A 12,692-nucleotide genomic window follows, 5' to 3' on the forward strand; every position below is an offset into this window, starting at 1 on the left:
AAAGACGCTTCTTTCACAAACAATGCTGCAGTCTTGCATTAATTAAACATCCTGTTTTGGGATTTTATGATTAGCAATTAACACCAACTGAGCTCACGCTTCCTGAGGCCGTTTCGTTCTCGCAGCTCTTGTCGCATTATTTATGCAGGATGATATGAGCGCAAAAATCAGAGTATTAAAATTCACTTCGTTCTAGCTGGAAGTCTATTTTTACTCCGACTTTGGAGAGGAGGGAAAGAAAGGTAAAAGGTGGAGAGTAAAAGATACAGAAATAGAGAGAGAGAGAGAGAGAGAGAACGCATGTAAAATTCATCCCACCATCACTTTGAAAGATTTGAAGGTGAAGATAAAACTGAATGTGCCACAGCTTCTTATGCTGAAGCTTCAAAATGCAGCTGCAGCGCTTTATTTAGCTTCAGGGTCCACAGACACAAACTAATCACGTCGGCGCTTCACGTTCAGCTTCTAATCACCGTGGAAAAAAATGGGCTGCCGGATAAATCAAAAGCTTTCGGTCATATTGATTCCGCCTGATACGTGAGGAGACTCATGCAAACACCGCAACACTTCTGCCACAAGTTCCTGAGCGGTGCAACTGTCCAAGCATCGTCTCCTACTGTCAGGATTTCCCAACAACATCACGGTTATAATTGCTTCTGCCAGTTAGCACACTCCATCAAGGATGTTCAAATGTTCTGGTCTGAGAGGAAGCACATGATTGGTAGCGGTCATGCAGTACAAAATACTTATTTGTGCTTTTTAACTAGAGAGTGCGATTCTCATTGACTTTCAGAACAAGAAACATTTTCCCATGGCATGTAGCTATATTTAGACTTAATGAGCTTCATGGTGGTGTAATGCACCTCAATAATACTGTGCAAATTCTTCTGACCACCTGGTCGAATTATTTTTTTACCAGGCATATTTATCTGTAAACACTTTTCAGAATCATGAACGTGCAGGAATGTGAAAGTCTTGACAAAAACAAAACCAAGATCAAAATAAGGCTTGGTACACAACGGTCATATAACTCTCCTGCTTACCTCACCGTTAAACATGAAGACTGAAAATGTAGATGTTAACCAGAGTGGAATATCATCGCTTGCGGACAGAATACCACATCTCGGTCAAAACGCTTATATAAAAATAAATAAATAACTAAATAAATAAAGACAAAAATTACTTTTTCTTGAGTGCACAAACACGATATGATTGGGAATCATTCCCTGCAGGGCCCATGTTTTCCGACAGACATTTAAATCGTTCCTCCAACTTGACAGCCGTTGCAACAGTTGGAATCTATAGGCGATTTCCAATACTATTGTCAATTTTCCCAAACCTACTAGCTTGCTATATGTTAATATATTATACTAGCTAACACTTTTTATAACCTAGTCACTGGGCAGCACACCTCTGTTCCCTCTAAGCTGCTTGCATGCATGGTCGCACATTACTGATGATGCTCCCATGCAGGAAAAAACAAGATCAGTGCACAACACGGACACAAAAATGTGCATAAATAAAGTTACTCAATTGTAGTAACTGACAAATGATTGCAGTGAAGTTCAGGCCAGATACAGGTACACTAAACTCTCATAACATCACTGTGTTTTGCTTATTTATTAAAGAGCCCAAACAAGAATGCGCATCAAAACACTTCCTCGCCAAATCAGTCCCAATGACAAACATCGCTAGGTAGCTACATTACTTGTAAGCTTATCAAGCCATGTTAACTGTTCAACCCGTCGGACAATCACCTATCAAATCTTGTAAGCATAGCTGTCCTCCCAGGCTAGCTAGCTAACTCTAACCAGGCAGGGGCAAAGCAGCTGCAATCTGTACGACTCATGGCTTATTTCTGCTCAAACAGCAGAAGGGTTTGGCCAATAGAAATAGCCTTTGCTCAGGAAAAAAAAAAATTAGAGGGAGGATCGCAGCACGCTGGAGCTTTTACTTGCTCAGGGGGCTAGCTAAAGAATTTAACCTTTGACCACCCTTGTACTGTAACTAATGTACTTATGTGGAATTGGTTTATTTTCCTCATAAGGAGGACATATGGATGGAGGTAAAAAAACGCTACAAATCAGTGCCTGGTCAAAGCAATATAAGGACAAAAAAAACTAGCTAGAATGGCTTTTCTATCAGATGGAACACCAGAGCAATTTTCAGCAGTACATTGTAAGAAAAAAAACACTAAAGGTTCTTTGGATATGGTACTTTGCATCCTAAAGAGGTTCTACATGATATCATCTTCGATAGAATCTTCAGAGGATTTCCCTAAATAGAACAGTAGAATAGTTCTTTTCTACAAGGATGACAAGTTGAAGAGCCCTAAAAGGAGCTAGAGCTAGCCTTTTCCCTAAGAAGAGTCTGATAACATTCCCATTGACTTCACTGGGAAAACCTGGATTTTTGTTTCTCTTGACATAAAACCAAATGCTGAGTAAATAAGACCGAAACGTTTTCCCAATGACCTACCTCCAGAGAACTCCTCCTTAGTTTATCTGTACAGTTACGTGGATAAAAACATTAGTAACTGCACCACGGCATACCGCACTGTCAGCTGGAAAAGCGCTACCCGCTAGCTCGAGGGGACAGGCTCTGACTAAATTAGGAGGAAATTGGGGAAATAAAACCCTTCCATAACTAGATGCATTAGTCAATGCAGCACATAATAAAACACCCAGTGGATGAACAGAGAGGAACTAACGCATATTCTGGCGCAGGACAGAAAGCATGAGGTGGTTCTGGCTGAACTGTATACACGTCTGTTGGTAGTTATGACGCTGAGAGCAGATATGCTTAGATCTGATGCGCAGATATGCTCAGAGCTGACGGCAAATTGAGCAGCGTGCCTAGTCTTCGGTCGTGCTGCTGCGTACAGATCGGACTGGAAGGACAGAGACCCGTTAGCTCAGTGTGATTTACCAATATACCAGGAAAAGACAGGAAAGGATGAGAGATGAATGAAAAACATGTGGCTGCTTTATTCAGGGAAACCAATGTGAGGGGTGTGTGGATGAATACGAGATGGTCTTTTAAGGCATAGCACGCTCACAGTGCGAATACGCGCTTATTTACTTATGCAAGGCGACAGAGATAGAAGCTTTGAAAAGGGGGGTTGGGGAAAGATGAGAGAGAAAAGAATTGGAATTGTGGGTTTGTTTGCGGGTTTTTCCCCCCACCTGAAAACAGGAAGACGCAGTTGTCTTCGTCACAGTATGGACAGAGCACAAAGTCTAGTGTGCGATGTGAAAGAGAGAAAAAAAGAGAGAGAGAGAGAGAGAGAGAGAGAGAGAGAAGGAAGAGGAATGCAGTAAAAGAAAGAGCAAAATGTATGCGCATGTAAAGAGTAGCATTTCCTGCCCGTGTTACCATAACAACCAGGATCGTACGAGTCGTTTCACATCGCAAAAAGTAGACAACATTGGTTCTGCATGTTTGCCAAGCCTTGTTTATGATTTAAACAAGTCTTGAATGACGTCAGTTTCAACAAAAGAAAAACAAACAAACAAAATGTAATGTTTCGATTCATATTACAAATATCTCCTTCACTCCATTCTAATGACACACTTGTTTTAAAAAAAATGAACATTTTAAAAAAAAAAACATTTAAATGTGTAAAAAATTATATAAAATTTTTAAATGTGAAGCAAACAAATAGTTTACATATGAATTATTCCTCTATTAAACTGATTATTAAAGGAATTATCCTAAATTAAGTTAACACTATGAGACTATTTATGATCTATTTAAGGATTATTAGCTTGCATGTAAATGTAGCTACTGAACATGAATCTCCCTCTGGTTACCATAGGGATGCATTTCTTCCCCCGATCTGTGTCCAAATCTGAAATCTTTTCCCCGCCGTATCATATCTCCATCTCCTTTCTGTTTCTCTCTCTCTCTCTCGGTCTCGGTCTCTCTCCCCCCACCCCCCATGTCCTTGCTTTAAAGCCATATAGTGCAGTAATGGGAGGGGGCATGCTGTCAGTCAAATGCTAGGAAGGCTGCTGAGCTGAGATCTGCTCCCACCGTCTAAACAAACACGGACGGCAGAGTAGTTATACAGCTCGGATTATTTAGAGAACCACGAATCAGATCGCACACAAACACAAGCAGAGCCACGAGCGCATCCAGATCTTCATACGTGTGCATGCAGACGTGTGTGCATATGCAGATCCGCGTGCAGACCGAGCACCAATGCAGCACACATGGCATTAAAAACAAGGGGATTGGAGTCAGACAGTATCACGGTGAGAAGGAGCGATCTGCAAAGAGGAGTTCACACACACACACACACACACATGCAGAGGGAGATGGGGATTCCCAGCGTATTGCTTTCACAGAAATAACAACAAGCCACAAGCACTAGAAAAGAATCAGTATTCTCCATCTCTCTCTCTCTCTCTCTCACACACACACACACACACACATACACACTCACTTCTCATTCTTGATTCCCATTCACTCACACAGGGAGACAGAGAGAAAGAGACAGAGAGACCACCGCTACCACATCTGCATGGTTACAGCATAAGTGCCATTCACCACCAATGTTGCCTGGTGACTGTAACCGTGGCAATCGTGCCATCTTGTCTACCACCTGTGACTGTAGTAATCAAATCATTCTCTATAAAACGACACTGTGTGTGTGTGCGTGTGTGCGCGCGTGTGTGAGGGTACTTACTCGGATTTAGCCAGTGCAGTTAGGGCCCGGCTGAAGAACCAGCCTAGAAAGGGCAGGTCTTGTCCCTGAAAGCCCGGGCGCGGGGGCTCTCGCTGGGCAGCGTGCGCACGCCGAGGGGCCCTCTCCGGCTCCTCGAAATTGGACGTGTCATCTTCGGCACGGAGCGAGGGAACGAAGGGAGGGACAGCTAGAAGAGGGAAGGAGTACAGAAGAGGATGATGAGGAGAGAGAGAGAGAACTAGAGAAAGAGTGAGTGTGTGTGTGTGAGAGAGAGACAGGCAGTGAGCAAGAGATGAAAACAGAGGGGGAGAAAGAAGGAGAGAGGGAGGGAGGAGAGGGTCTCAGTGATGAGGTTCTAGTGCAGTAACTCTCTCTCTCTCTCTCTCTCTCTCTCTCTTGTTCTCCCTCCCTCTCACACGCACACACACTTTCTCTCTCCCTCACTGCAGCAGCTTCAGCTCATCAGTCTGAGTCACAGCCTAAGCTCTGGATCTGCACAACACACACACACACACACACACACACACACACACACACACACACATGTCTCTATGCTAAACATGTTCCTGAATGCACACACATAAATCTACAGGAAAACACATAAGACACCAAACACACACACAGTATACACATCCTCATAGCTTAAGTCTACCTGAAACCACTGTATGCTTTTATAAAGAGAAATTTTACACATGTGCACACACAGCTACAACAACAACAACAACAAAAAACACTCTGATAAACACGAACATAAATGTCTGAATTTACCTTACCGGTACACCCACAACAAACAATAACAGACCACACAATCACAATCAGGCAGTGAGTTGAGAATAGTTTACCATTATAATGAATGGAGTAACAGTGGCAGTGCCAGGTTACTGTGGAAACTGCAATAATCCCACAGGACGTTAGCGTAGCTCTGATTAATTACAAGGCGATATCGATAATGACACCTTCATCCTGACAACATTACAAATATCAACATATTCATGAGCTGAAAACGTCCCATCGATCATGTTTTTATGAAAGAAGGTGGAAATCTGTCTTAGCCTTCCACTGGGCTTTATTAGTGTCATGGAAAACAGTAACACTTTATGTTAGTGTTACATATTACTGCATTAGTTAACATTAAGAAACCATCAACATCAAGTAACACTTGTATTCATTGATGTTTGTTCAAATATTCATTCAAATGTTGTTTCATAACCCATCACTCATCTTCATACACACTATATGGCCAAATGTTTGTGGACACCTGACCATCACACCCATATCTGGTTCTTCTCCAAACAGTTGCCACGAAGTTGGAAGCACACACAATTGTATAGAATGTCTTTGTGTGCTGTAGCATTATGATTTCCCTTCACTGGAACTAAGAGGCCCAAACCTGTTCCAGCATGACAATGCCCGTGTGCACAAAGTGAGCTCCATGAAGACATGGTCTGCCAAGGCTGGAGTGGAGGGCTGCACAGAGCCCTAACCTCAACCCCACTGAACAGGATGAACTGGACCACCGACTGCACCACAGGCCTCCTCACCCAACATCAACTAATGTTCTTATGGCTGAATGAACACAAATCCAAACAGCCACGCTCCAAAATCTAGAGGAAAGCCTTCCAAGAATAGTGGAGATTATTATAACAGCAAAGATGGACTCAATCTGGAATGGGATGCTCAACAAGTACATATGGGTGTGATGATCAGGTGTCCAAAAATGATTAGGCATATAGCGCATCAATGCTACCAGTTATCCACCAAAAAGTAAGGGATAAAACATGACAGGGGCTGGGTGGTATCTAAAATAATTATCACGATAGATTTTCTTATTAAAATATCATGATAAACAATAATATGACGACAGAATGTGTTCTAGGCAGAGCTGTTTCAATGCAAAAAATACTGCTATCTTTATCATCTTTTCCCCCATGCAGCATGGGTGATCAATGCCTGTTAAACACTGGCATCGGGTAACGTGTCAACCATCACCGATAACCCATCGTACCACCCAGTACAACAGGGCAAGCTGTAATAGGAAAGTACTCAATGATGGCATGGTGAGATGTGGCTCAAATCAAAACAGAATAACTGTTACCAACCTGAAGCTGATTATTCTCCTGTAACAGCACACCATGAAGTATTTTCTTCCTCCTATACCGCAGCAATTTTCATGTTAACGTCATACATTTGATGCATTTATTGTGGATATACAATACACATTGTGGAATCTTTATGAAACAAATAATTTCCTGTTTTCACTAGAATTCCCTAGAGGAAAAATGCAGGTAGAGAAACAGCAAAGCTTTCTGTCCTCAAGTCTCTGCTATCTTGGAAAAAATTACAACTGTACCTCTGACACTGGAGACTCCTTCCAAAAGTGTTAAATAAATGTCTCCCCACAGAAATCACCACATCCAAAAATAACACTTTTTTTTAAAAAAACTGTTTATGTGCATCGTCTGCCATAAAGCCTGTGCTTTAAATTGCACTACTGTCAGAGCTGCATTTAAAATTAACCAACACCTTCCGACCAATCCGATTCGAGAACATTGCTGTGGTAACGTTCAATAATACATGAGTCCATATTGGTCAGCATGGACTTATTAGTTATGGACACTAGTTAAGTGTTAAGTTACAGTTTAGTGAATGTTAATTGATTTAGTGGTTAATTTCCCTTCGCAATAAACACTGAAGCTTGTGCTCTACTTATGATAAATGGTTTCCTAAGTAATGTTAGTTAAAGCAACCCTAATATACAGAATTATTTAGGGCTCAGTATTAAAAGAAACAGAAAGCCTTAAGTTGGCGGTTTCCCAGACAGATTAAACCTAGCTGTAGATTAAAAATGATCAAACTATTCAATCAAAACTACCCAATAAGAAATGCCTCGTCAGATGCTGTCCATCACTGCACCATTAGGTGAAGAAACGAACAGAGTTTTATTAACTTTCCTTCTAAATGTTAGACGCTCTCCCATAAACAAAAGCTGTGCAGGAATAATAAGAATGATAGAATCCATTTAGTATGCCTCTTATATATATATATAGATAGATAGATAGATAGATAGATAGATAGTGTAGAACTAGCATGCAAGTTTCATAGTAAAATAATTTAAATAGCTCTTTAATTGTGCAAGTTAAGAAGCTGTAATACTGGACACTTAATATCAAAAGCATTTGGTATATGATTTGTATGTATTAAATATTTATTACTATAAGTATTATAGCATATATGAAAATAGGTTTCTCCCATGGGCTGGAAGTTAAGATAGTTAAGTGAAGATCATTTTTGTGCCACTGATTATGAAGTGTTAAGTGGACTACTATTAGCCAAGCAATACAAGGTCACATGATACCATAGCTCTAGTTATGGCTGATATCATGAACTTCATTAACATCCAGCTGGATGGTTAAAATTCATTGGAGGGTAAAGTGAAACGGGCTACAGAGTGTGACTCCTGTGCTTCAGTAACACAGGAGCGTATTAGAAGCAGCACCACTCTGGTCCTCGTACAGCGTGATTACACAGTAAAATTATGGTATAAATACAGGGAAACATGGTGAAATTGAGGTCCATGGTAGTTGAACATACATTGCAGATGTATGAGACAGATTAGATTTATATGTAAGATAACATTTGAGGATATCTATATTCAAATATATTAAAAAAAAAAAAAAAAAGACAATTTACGAACTATTAAGGCATTTAATTTGTATAATGTCATTTCAGACAAATTGGGATTTGAATGACCCACAGACACCCAATGGCATAGCCTGCAGATATCTAAACTTAATTTATGATGTGTCTCAGAAAACCAGCTCTTAAAATTCAGCGTGTATATGAATTATGTCATTTGAGCTGGGTATCTGCTACAGCATTCTTGAATGATCATTTGAAGTAGCATTTTCAAGCCGTTTCAGTCAGCTTGCATTATAAAAAAGTTACAAATTCTACTGTATACCACTAGATTACTGATACAGCATGAATTTCCCCAGCTTTTGCTTTCGGATGCAATTTTTGTTTTTCGTGGTGGTGGTGGTATGTTAGCCAAAAAAAACAGCTTTTCAAGGTAATTACAGATTAAATTAATATTATGATCAAATGAAGTTTGTGATATTACACTAAGATACGGTTCTTGGTCATTTTCCAGCACACTTCAAGAGTTTTATTCAGGTGTTTTTTTAAACTTAACAGAGTCCATGTGTTTGGTTTTCTTTCTAATCTCTAATTGAAATGAACTGACTTATGAAAAAGAAAAGAAAATGTTTTAATGTATTAGTAAAGTTGTCATAGTGCAAATAAGGGAATGTGTAAAGACATGTTTCTCAATATGGTGGAACCCAGAGAAGTTGGCCAGTCAATGCGAGGTGCAGTTTCATTTTAGTCATGCAGAGTCTTTTCTTAGCGATTTATCCACAGATCCGAGGTAAATGTTGATATTCCCAACACTTTTAACTCATTTCTACTGTCTCGCTGCCTTTACATCGTCACTATGAAAGACTTAACAGCTTTATACATTGAACTCATTAGCAATGACAATGCCGAAATTTCTTAGTAAGTTTCACGGAAAAAAATATAACGTTTTGATAACACCCAGGCAAATTTGAAAAAACTGATAATTTGCTCAAGCTTGCTATGGTGTGAATGTGTAAATGTGTACCAACACGTGCATGCACACACACACACACACACACACACACACACACACACACAATCAAAGAGTATAGTATAGAGACTAATGGCTCCTCCATTAGACACAGAGATCAACATGAAACATAATGGTTAATGTTGTCTAGACAGATGTACAGTTGCACACACGCACGCGCGCACACACACACACACACACACACACACACTTTTGCACAATGCAAAAGCCTGGAAGCTAAGCTACACAGAGCACCATAATGAGCATCACTGCTTCACTGCAATGCCAACTTTATTTTGAGATACATCAACAAATGCAGTTTTTAGGGCTTCCAACTAAACTAAATATAACAAAATTCTACCAGCATTTTTTTTTTTTCCATTTGTCCCTAACATTTATCATTGCTTACACGTTGGCTCTATAAAGTATGGTCAGCCATTTTGTTGGAATAGATGCTACACATAGGTCTTTAATTAAATGGCAAAATATAAAGACATTAGATTTATTTATTTTGTACAGGATTTATGGTGTGTGCAGTGCTCCCTAATGATGTTCCCATATCTCAAACAAGCAAGCAAATTCATGAACAAGACCTGAAATGTTATCTGTAGGGAACCTTCTGGAGCACAGAGTACAAACTAGATCAATTCTATATCATTATTTGACTTCCACTTTCCTCCTTCAGAGAATTCTTTCGAGGTATTTCTTTTGAAACAATGCTCCAAAGCTCCACCACACACATCTCAGGCCAGAGTGACAGCAAGACTGAAGCAGTTCTGAAGCTAAACTCAGACACCCTATAATTAGATACCGGCTATTAATATAATGTTTCCATTTTTTTATTTGGGATAATAAACAATATTAAGCACTATAAGCATAATAATCATCACATGGCACAGTGAGCACTACTTGCAACCCACCCATGCAAAAATCAACACCCCCTCATATGCTGCAAGCAATTCAGGAATTAAATCATTGCTGGTCTGGAATGAATTCAAGTGCTTTTACAGTTGAGGTCATATGTTTACATACGCCTTGCAGAATCCACAAAATGTTAATCATTATAAAAAAATTATAATAAGAGGGATCATAATTTTTTTTTTCATATTTGACCCCTTTCCAACAGCTATATGATGTCGAGATCCGTCTTTTGACACTGAGGACAACAGAGGGACTCGTAAACAACTACTACATAAGGTGCAAACATTCACTGATATTATTTTTGTTTAAAGATTTTTTTTTTTTTAATTTAGTACTGCCCTTCAGAAACTACAGAAGATATTTACATGTTTCCCACAAGACAAAATAATGATTTACACCGATCGTCCTGTTTAAAATTTTACACCCCTCTGGCTCTTAATGCAGTGTGTTGCCTTCTTGAGCATCAGTGAATGCTTGCACCTTTTGTAGTAGCTGTGTCAGTTGTCCTAAGTGTGAAAAGATGGATCTTGACATCATATAGCTGTTGGAAAGGGGTCAACTATGCAGAAGATGCTGGAAAAGCAAAGAATGTGCAGGACCTGGAGGATTTTTCTGAAGAACAGTTGGCAGTTTAACTGCTCAGGACAAACGAGGGACACATGAACATCACAAAACATAAAAACAGTCGAGGATCATCCAGATAACGACACACGGTATTAAGAATCAAGCGTATGAATTGGTTTTGAACTGTTTCATTTGTGTAAATTCAGTTATTATTGTGTCTTGTGGACTATATGTAAACATCTGTTATGTGAAATATCTTATACAGGGCAGAACTAAATAAAGAACAAAATACAATTTTTATGATCCCTCTTTTTTTCCTTAATTATTAAGATTTTGCAGATTCTGCAAAGCGTATGTAAACTTATGACCTCAACTTTATGTACAGTATTGCTCGATATCTTCAAACCAATACCAATGGTGAAAACTGTTGTAATCATCTCCATTAATTGTGGAAAAACAGATTTTTCCATTACACAGATATATATACACATATTAGACATGCACGTTACAAGTTGACAAAGACAGACACACAGAGACAGACAGGCAAACAGGCAGACACACAGCAACCCATTTCACCCCAGACTTTACCCACTACACTCCATTAGCAAGCAAATCCCCCAATCACACACAACAATAGCAATCATTAGGGACGCAAATCAAGAAATGGCCATCAGCTACATGGCATTTGTGTGATATTCTCAAAACCAACACATGCATTTTGCTTAGTGCAAACTGGGACTTCATCAGTCCAACGCTACGATCAGGCGAAGCCGCTACGACTCCGTGATCCCGTTCAGATCCTGAGCAAACTCTGGTCCTCTTTTAGCTGTGAGGTTGATCTCAGCTGAAACAGCTCATTTCAGCACTGAGTGTAGCCCATAAACTATTCCTACAAATAGCACAGTTTATGCAAACTGCCTTAAGGTGACACTGTGAAATCCTCACCATGTCTGAGGCCGCCCCAGTCGACGCTGGAGAAGAAGGGGTGAGAGCGCAGACCCTCGTAGCCAAGCCGTTCCCGTGCCATGCACAGCAAACTCTGCACAAGGTCTACGAACTGAGAGCTGGCCTTGGGATCCTCAGGGAACTTCAGATAACGCTTGGAAGTCAAGAAACAACTTAATTACTAGGCAAAAGAGGATATTATTTTAGAATGACAATAAATGCTTAACCTTTCATCATGGGTTACCATAGATAAAGAATAAAAAAAATAAAAATAAAAAAAAGACAGGGCATGCTGTAATAGGAAAATAAACATGGTGGTGTAATTTTTTAACTTAACTCAAATGAGTCCTTTTTACTACATGAATTCTAACTTGAAAATTACAATGTTTATATATCATTTTTTTAAATTCATTTATTTATTGTACAGTAAATGTTAACTTGTATAAAAAAAATAAATAAACCTTTAGGCATAATAATACAAAGCAAGAGATGGTGATTGTAAAGTATTATTGTTTGGCTTTGATAGTCATAATATAAGTCAGGGTAATTAATTTCATCATCAAATAATCATCAGAATAAAACACACAAAGAAAAGAAAAAAAAGGAAAAACAAAAACAGGTCCATGAGTGTGGGTGGGTTCTGTGTGAGGCACACATCTGAGAGAACTGTTCCTGCTGGTCTTACCTGGAAGTTCATGATGTTGTTGATGGTTTTAGCTGAGGTCCCCTCAGTGAAAGGTGACTTCATGTAGATCATTTCATATGCAATAACCCCCAAAGACCACCAGTCACACTCGGGACCATAACTGCACTGAGAACCACCGCTCAGGGCTGAGAGAACCTCTGGGGCCAGGAAGTCCTGTGTGCCCACGGGAAGCTTGGAGGAGCCCACCTAAACCACCATCAGTTTTAATAGTGAGCTCTTCA

General features: G+C 39.7%; 1 protein-coding gene across 4 annotated transcripts in view; it reads right to left on the reverse strand.

Moving 5' to 3' along the window:
• The window catches only part of cita (citron rho-interacting serine/threonine kinase a), a 93,323-nt gene that overhangs the window by 66,788 nt on the left and 13,843 nt on the right, over positions 1-12,692 (reverse strand). For all 4 annotated transcript variants that reach the window (XM_053618658.1, XM_053618657.1, XM_053618660.1 and 1 more), the window contains 3 exons: positions 12,451-12,657; positions 11,766-11,919; positions 4,691-4,877 (listed from right to left, as the gene is read on the reverse strand). In XM_053618658.1, coding sequence (XP_053474633.1) covers positions 4,691-4,877; positions 11,766-11,919; positions 12,451-12,657 — 548 coding nt within the window. The remainder of the gene's footprint in view (positions 1-4,690; positions 4,878-11,765; positions 11,920-12,450; positions 12,658-12,692) is intronic.

Source organism: Ictalurus furcatus, chromosome 28 (assembly GCF_023375685.1).
Source record: "Ictalurus furcatus strain D&B chromosome 28, Billie_1.0, whole genome shotgun sequence".
Taxonomy (NCBI): Eukaryota; Metazoa; Chordata; class Actinopteri; order Siluriformes; family Ictaluridae; genus Ictalurus; species Ictalurus furcatus.